Source organism: Miscanthus floridulus, chromosome 2 (genome assembly GCF_019320115.1).
Source record: "Miscanthus floridulus cultivar M001 chromosome 2, ASM1932011v1, whole genome shotgun sequence".
NCBI classification, from domain to species: Eukaryota; Viridiplantae; Streptophyta; class Magnoliopsida; order Poales; family Poaceae; genus Miscanthus; species Miscanthus floridulus.
In genome coordinates this window covers 125,964,359-125,972,031 of record NC_089581.1, presented here as the reverse complement: position 1 = coordinate 125,972,031, position 7,673 = coordinate 125,964,359, and the positions used below count along the sequence as shown (strand labels likewise).

The following is a 7,673-nucleotide window of genomic DNA, read 5'->3' as shown; positions in this document are numbered from 1 at the left end:
AACGACACTAATAATAGGACGGAGGGAGTATGGTCCATTCTAATGGTACTCCCTCGGTCCCACTGAAAAGGTTATTATGGAATATGTGCATGTCAAACTTTTTCTTAACTTTGACTAAGGTTTTGTAGAAAATATGTGCAACATTTATATCTTCAAATAAATTTGTTATAAAAGTATATTCAACTATCTATCTAATGATAATATTATTTTATATACAATTGGTCAAAGTTGATTTTTTCGGAAAGCAAGAACGACTTCTGTTTTGATGCAGAGGGAGTATAGTCTATTCATTAAAAAAAAGTTGCATGGTCCATTGCCCTATATGTGGAACGCTGGAGTTTCGGGGTAACAAAACTGAAAAAGATCATATCATAGGAAGCAACGTAATCCGATATGAGCCGAGTTGCAGTGTGCAAGTATATCGTCCCCTGCAAGACACACTGTATTAGACATCTCGCTAATCTAGTGATTAAAATCTTGACAGAGGCCCCGGCTGAAATGCATCACCACGCCCTAGTGGTATTCTAATCTTGGAGCTGTCCTCTTTATCCGTCTACCTCAAGTTGGTGTTCTCCTTTTGATACCCTCGTGCATCGTTTCAAATCGATCGCTCGCTTTACCTCTTTCACATCTTGTATACTTTTAATTGCTTCCCCCGAAAAAAGGGAAAGGGGAACATATGTGCTCGATCCTATGCACATCATTGCGTCCAATGAGAAAACGTACATGCATACTCCTAGTCTCCTAGTACGATGCAGCCATTTTTCATTAGTTCATCTGTCAGACACAAAAAAAAGTACTCACAACCACAAGCTCCCATTACATGTTCCACCCTCCACCCTGTTCGCTTGCGGCTGATGCTGTTTTGCTGAGAGAGAGAAACACTGTATCATCATGGCTGATAAGCATGACTGATACGATCAAACGAACAGGGTAATGGATCCGCAAATGCCTCACCTGGATGTCACTGCTTGGGATTCTGAATCCTATTGCTTAGTGTAGCCAAACAACACACAGCATATATATGAACTCTGAATGCATCAAAAGGTATGTAGTACATCAACATGCCTAGTTTTCCATGGGGACGAAAACATTTGCTCACTTAATAAGTAACTCCTCCTGCTGAATCAGATCCAAATCTCATCATGGCAAGTGGCCATCTCACAATTAATTATCATGGCTTTGCGACTTTCATATATTACTGTCGGGTACGAAGATCTGACCGATCCATTCCCTTTGATGCGGTTGCTCTTTTTATGCTCCTTTGTTTCATATATACAGTATATAGAGAAGAGGTAGTAGATCTTGATCTTCACGGCCTGTTCACTTGAACTTTTCAGTCGGCTTATCAGCTAGAATCTACAATATTTTTCTCTCACAATAAACCAGCCAAGACCGGCTTATCAGCCGGCTTTAATACCAGCCGAACAAACATCTTCAGCTTTCTTTAGCTAATGATACTTGAGATTCGTGTTGATGCATGTTTGTATTCTACTGAGGTTCTCATCAGGATTCAGGAGAGAAACAAAAGGGGTTGGTGTAAACTACAGAGTATGTGGTTCCTATAACAGTTACACGATTGGCTCTGGCAGCCTGGCACGTACTGCCAACGTTGATCTGGTGGTGTCTCCGGTTTTATGCGTGCGTGCATGGGGACCGGCTCTAATTTATGCAGAGTTGCATCAAATTTGTTAAGCCTCTGGTTGGATTGGATTCCCTTGATCCTGATGGATCCGCAGACCGCAGCTAATGTCAGGCCAACAGGCCATTTACTGAGGCCTTGTTTAGTTGCCGATTTTTTTTTAAGAAATGGTACTGTAGCACTTTTATTGTTATTTGGCAATTAGTGTTCAATCATAATCTAATTAGGCTTAAAAGATTCGTCTTGTGAATTTCGTCTAAACTGTGTAATTAGTTTTATTTTTTATTTATATTTAATGCTTCATGCATGCGTCCAAAGATTCGATGTGACGGGAAATCTTGAAAAATTTTGTAAAATTTTGGGAACTAAACAGGCACTGATGGCTTCACCAAATGCTTCTAGCACAGTAATGAGAGGCAGGGGACCAATCAACAATCATTTAGGCAGCCGGGATGATGCATGGCATATACTCCATTTTTTTTTAGTTTCTCGGGTATTCCCTAGAAAAGTTAAAACGTCTTATAATTTGGGGTGAAAGATGTACTACACATGAATATGTAAATCAGATCACTATATATTATCATGCCAAATCAACAAAATCAGTACATAGTACTTATTACACCGACTAAGTGCGGAGGGAAAGATTGTAATTAGGGAGTGTATTGTGCCAACTTATTAATATAGTTGTCCCCTTGAGAAAACATGCAAAAAGAGAGTTTTATCATTATGAGTGCGTTAATTCTGTGGTAGTATGCATAGGTTCAAACACATATGTCTCTGCAAGTTTATTATTTTAACGAAATTGATACTACTCCATCCGTTCTTTTTTACGTGTCACATTAGGTTGGGGCCTAAGTCAAACATTAATATCTTTGACCATCCATTTCAAAAAAAATTCTTATAGTTTTACAACCTATAAACTATATGTTATGAAAGTACTAGTCATAATGAATGTAAAAATATAAATCTTATGCCATGAAATCGATGGTTAAAATTATAAATGTTTGACTTAAGACAAACCTAATACGACATGTAAATAAAATGGAGGGAGTATTTACAAAAAAAAGATGTTTTTTTCTTACTTTATCTTGTGTGCCAAACGGCCAACTAAACTTGGAGTCCATTTATGGTTATATATGAAAGAAAAGAACATTTTGTTCCTGGGAAAAATGTATTGTTGCTTTGCAGCCAACTGGGCCGAACCACTGAGCCCACGCCCGGCCTTATACCCTTGTTGGGCCGAGGGATAGCTTTGTTCCAAATATCTCTCTAGCCTGAATGAGATTATTTGCTCCAGCCTCCTCTAAAAAAAGATTATTTGCTCCAGCCTAAACTTTACATTAAGTTACAGTTTGAGGGGACCACTAAATAAAAGATGCGGTTTGACAAGCATTATAGCATCTCCCATAGACTCTACATAGCTCTTTATTAGAAATTTAGAAAAAAAAAGCTCCAATAGACTCATTAAATCATTCTCCATCTTTTTCGCTCTTTAAAACCACACTTCTCGCTCTCCATTTTCGGAGAAGCTCTCTAAATGAAATATATGGTAGTTTTCTCATGATTTTTCTTATATAAGAAAATTTATGATAAACTATTAAAGAATAGAGAACAAAGATTGGAGAGTTTGTTGGAGACATGAGAAATATACAAATAGAATATTCGTTGAATGGCTCTCTAAATTAAAAATTAGAGAGTAGAATTTATAGAGTCCCTGGAGTTGCTTTTATTAAGGGAGGATTATGACAAAGTTATCAACGATTTCCTTTCAGACAATGGTTTTTCACAACTTCTGCATTATATAGGTTTAGACATCTGGAATCATTTTTCCTGCAATATATATATTTATTCATTTTTCCTGATCCTGCTCTTTTTCTTGATTCATTAGAGCATCTCCAGGAGAGATACTGTTACTGTCCATTGCTGTGTTTGGCTGAAATGAGAGAAAAACGTGCTTCGCCAGCAGCCAACAACCCAAGAAAACGTCCACCCTCTCCTAGGCAGCGATTCTAGCTCAAAACGATTCTCCGTCGCTGGCTAGGAGCTCGAACCTCTCCTCTGCACCCGACAACTGTAATTTTTTATGTATATTTTTTAAGTACAACAAGTTAAAATAAATCACTTATTTGATAGAAGTCTAGCTTGAAGCATAGTTTCACTTATATAAGTTTTTATTAAAAAACATATTTTTAATCAAAATTTTGCTTACCAGAAACGGTCTCACAGAGTAATTCTAATTCATCGTAGAAACGTATCATGACAGAACTTAGATTAGAAACATTTCAACAAGGACGTGAATCCGTACTAGACACCCTTAGGGGCTGATTCTAGGCCAGGAGCAATTCTAGGTTTACTTGATTAGTACAAATTAAGCTAGTTGTTCTAGCTGTATTTTTTTTCCAAAGAGTGATTCCCTGCTAACCGAACAGACCCTTACTTAGTTTGGTTCCACCCACTTCAACTCATAGATTTGGCATTAGTCATCATATTTTCTTGGATTTGTTTTAGGAAGAAACAACATTATTCGTGGAGGGAGACATGCTCAGTTATAGTTATAGCAATATGGTAATCTCATTAATATCAAGATCCGCCAGCTCAGCATTTCAAAGGTGCTTATATATAGCTGTAGAGTATGTGCAATATTTGAGTAGAAAAAGGCCTAACAGACCCAATTTTACAACTGATGCAATAAAAAAGCCTATATATATATATTTACTACTAGGCAATATAAACCAAATCTAGCAAAAACAAAAATCCTTGTCGTAACAAAGAAAAAGCTAAGACCAAACTGCACCACTACATAACATTTTGTAGCATTCGAAAGGAATTATCACGAAAGGGAAAAGTTAAATCTCTTCAGAAATTTTTAGAGGGCTATAACACTCAAATTTTGTCGCCACGTATTTATTCCAAGATTTTGTTTAGGGATGTTGAGCGGTATAAAATAATTAAGACAAAGATATATAAGAAAAAAATTCACGTGTAGATGTTGAATTCGTTGTGTTCTCCACTCGCTCTAGGAGTAATATGTGCAAATGATCCATGAGGCAATTGGACGTCAGGATGGTGTAATTTGTGAATGAAGTGGAGTGTTGTGTTCATTCACTTGTAGTTTGTGAATGAAGTGGAGTGTTGTGTTCATTCACAAATCACACCATCCTGACACCATAGTACCATACATGAGGCCATCACAGTGAGTGAAGATAATTGTGTGTCTTCATTCACAATCACGCCATCTCGGGATGTGGTGGCACCCCAAATAAACAGTTTCCCAGGGCTTATTTGGACACGTTTGGACTTATCTAAATACCTTGGACTAGGTAAAATGCAATTTGAAAGTCTCTGGACCTATACGAGGACGCCGAACAAGTTCAGAAATTGCTGATGGAATTCACATAAAGAAAAAGCTATTCCAAAGGGGAAAAAGTTCTGCAGAACATAGAAGTGCATGAGAGCTAGACTGCTAGAGCTTATTACAATTACAACATGCTGATTAGAAAACAGAGAGAACAATAACACAAAAGAAATAAAAAATAAGAAAAGCAAGCAAAGTCATTCATGCTTTCTTGTTTTCTGAGACCAGAACTTCCCAGTGCAGCAAACTTGTTCAGGACTTAACAACGCAGAACTGCCAATTGCTTCTCATTTGCCCTCTGCAACCATTGGGTCATTGAACTGCGCAGCCTATCATCAGGTACGCGCGCAACCCACAAATTGAGAAAGTTTGTGAGAACATGTGTCCATCTCTCCAGCTTTGGGTCTTGATGATATCGCTGCATTAGCAACCTTCTGTTCTTGTTATCTCCCTTCCAATTCCTCCGTGGCGTCGTCTTCCTCACTTGAAGGTACGCCGCGCCATGCTTGGATTTCCAGAGCATCTGGTACGCCATCGCCTCTGTCTTCTGGTAGAGACATTGCAGCGCCTTCGGCAGCATGGTCTCGTCCAGCTGCCGCAGGCTAAGGTTGGTGTGCCTACCACGCTGCTCCTCCCCGTCGATCACCTCCAGCGCCGACGACTCGGCTTTCGGCGTCAAGTCTCCTAAAGAGCCATGGGGTGTGAACAGGAGACCAAGCTTCAGGTATGGCATGTCTTCTGAAGAAGTCGTTGGACCTTCAACAACTGCATTCCTCTGCAGCATGTTGTACTCGGACAGTGGGACCTGGCACTGCCAGTACACCTCGATGACTGATTCCAGAGACACCTGTGAATGCGATGGCCTCACTGTGCTTGCTGCATTGCTCTCACAGGGACGACAGGGCTCGTGGTGGTTGCAGCACAGCGGGTCCGGCCGGAACCACTGGCTCATGTCTCTGTGGATGCTGTCCCAGTGCTCTCTGTGAGTGGAGCCACCGTAGGGCACCCAGGAGAAGTCCTGCGTCGGAAGGTTAGCGAGCTCCCTGGTCGCGGCTTCAGCCGTGGACTTGAAATGCGGTGTCACCAGCAGCTGCAGGCACTTGATCGTGATCCCGACAACGTCCGTGCTCTCCGAAAGCCGCAGCATGGAGCCGATGCACAGGTTCTTCTCCGGCGCGTCGTCGTCTTCGTAGAAGAAGATGAGCTTCGCCTCCGTGCCACGGCCTTCCAGGACGATGGGACGCACGCAGAACAGGTAGTACTGGCTTCCGTGGACGAGCCTGTACCTCGCCTCGTTGCCAGCGAGCAGGCGCGCGATGAGAGGGTCGAAGAACGTGTACCGCGGCCACGGCGTGCCGCCAAGCTCCACGAACCGCAGGAACTCGGCGGCGCCGTCCGCGAACCACTCGAATCTCCGTACGGCGTTGCCGCCGCTCCAGCCGTACCCGTCGTCGTCGTCGGTCCTGTTGCGTTCGCTGAGGATGGAGGAGACGAAGGATTTGGTGGCGTGGGCGAGCCGTGTCGGCAAGGACGAGCACGAGTGCCTCACGGCCACCCGCTGATGCTTCTCTTGGTCGTCCACGGCCACGGCGCGCTGCTTGCACCGGCGCAGCGTGTCGTCGCACTCCTGAGCGGCGCGCTTCAGCTTCTTGCGCCAGCGGAGGAGAGACGCGTCGCTGATCCGCCACTTGTCGGAGGTCTCCAGCGCGGCCTCCAGCTTGATTTGCGCCATCTCCAGCCGCTCCAGGTGCTGCTCCTCCTCATTCGGTTTCCGTCCCAGCTTGTCCACGATGCCGGAGACGATTTGCTTCGCTATCTCCTCGGCAACTGCAGACCTCACGATCTCCGCCATGAGTTTGGAGCTTGGTGGACTGAACTAGCTAGCTATTGTAAGAATGTATACTAGTAGTAATATATGTTCGAGAAGTGGCTGATTGCATGGATGATCTGAAGACTGAAGACTGAAGACTGGAGAATTGTTGCTATATGTATGCGGAGATTTCACAGGAAACACCAAGCAAATCAAGTGGGCATGACGTACAGGAAGGGGAAGGAGTATGTATTGACCGACAATACTCCCGTGCAAGATTAGGATAGGAATTAGGATTACGAGACAAAGTGGCGGTAGCTAAATAACAGTTGGTCTCCACAACTGTGTCAGAGTCAGAATATGTGGACTTTGACGAAGAACAACGAAAGATCCGGCGGAGACAGGAGACGGAAGTAGCCTACTCTATCTTTTGTACTTTTTTTCTCTTCTTCCAAATATGGGTCCTCCTTGATCGGTCACTCTCTTGGATCCATATTTGCGCAACTCTCATGACGTGAGACACCAGTGACGTAGGTTAGGTATACCAAAACATCCTAACTGTTAGAATATGCCCTGTCCGGTCCCTGTGAAAGCAATACAAGCACACGTTACACAACACAGGAACATTAGCACTAGTGGCTGAGGATAGTGGGCTGGTTGGGCTAAGACCTTCGGTTAAGGTCGTCGTGGGCTGTGTAAGTGGAGTGAGTGATCCGGTGGCTTTATAAGCCGGTTTTTAATGTTGCTAAAAAAGGCCGGTTTGTAATTCTGAGGATAGTGGCAGAGATATCAATATGATATTATCCGTATTCGACTAAATAAAAAAATATGAGTCCGTATTCGACTCCGAACCCCCCTAAAAAATT

General features: G+C 42.7%; 1 protein-coding gene across 1 annotated transcript; it reads right to left on the bottom strand.

Annotated features, from left to right (window-relative positions):
• Positions 1–5,220: 5,220 nt before the first annotated feature.
• LOC136539600 (uncharacterized) lies at positions 5,221–6,849 on the bottom strand. Its single transcript, XM_066531560.1, has one exon. The coding sequence runs from the start codon at positions 6,847–6,849 to the stop codon at positions 5,257–5,259; it is 1,593 nt and encodes a 530-aa protein (XP_066387657.1). The 3' UTR covers positions 5,221–5,256.
• Positions 6,850–7,673: the final 824 nt, after the last annotated feature.

Bases quoted from the DNA above. Each gene is read 5' to 3' on its own strand.
- LOC136539600 (XM_066531560.1), bottom strand. From the start codon at position 6,849: ATGGCGGAGATCGTGAGGTCTGCAGTTGCCGAGGAGATAGCGAAGCAA.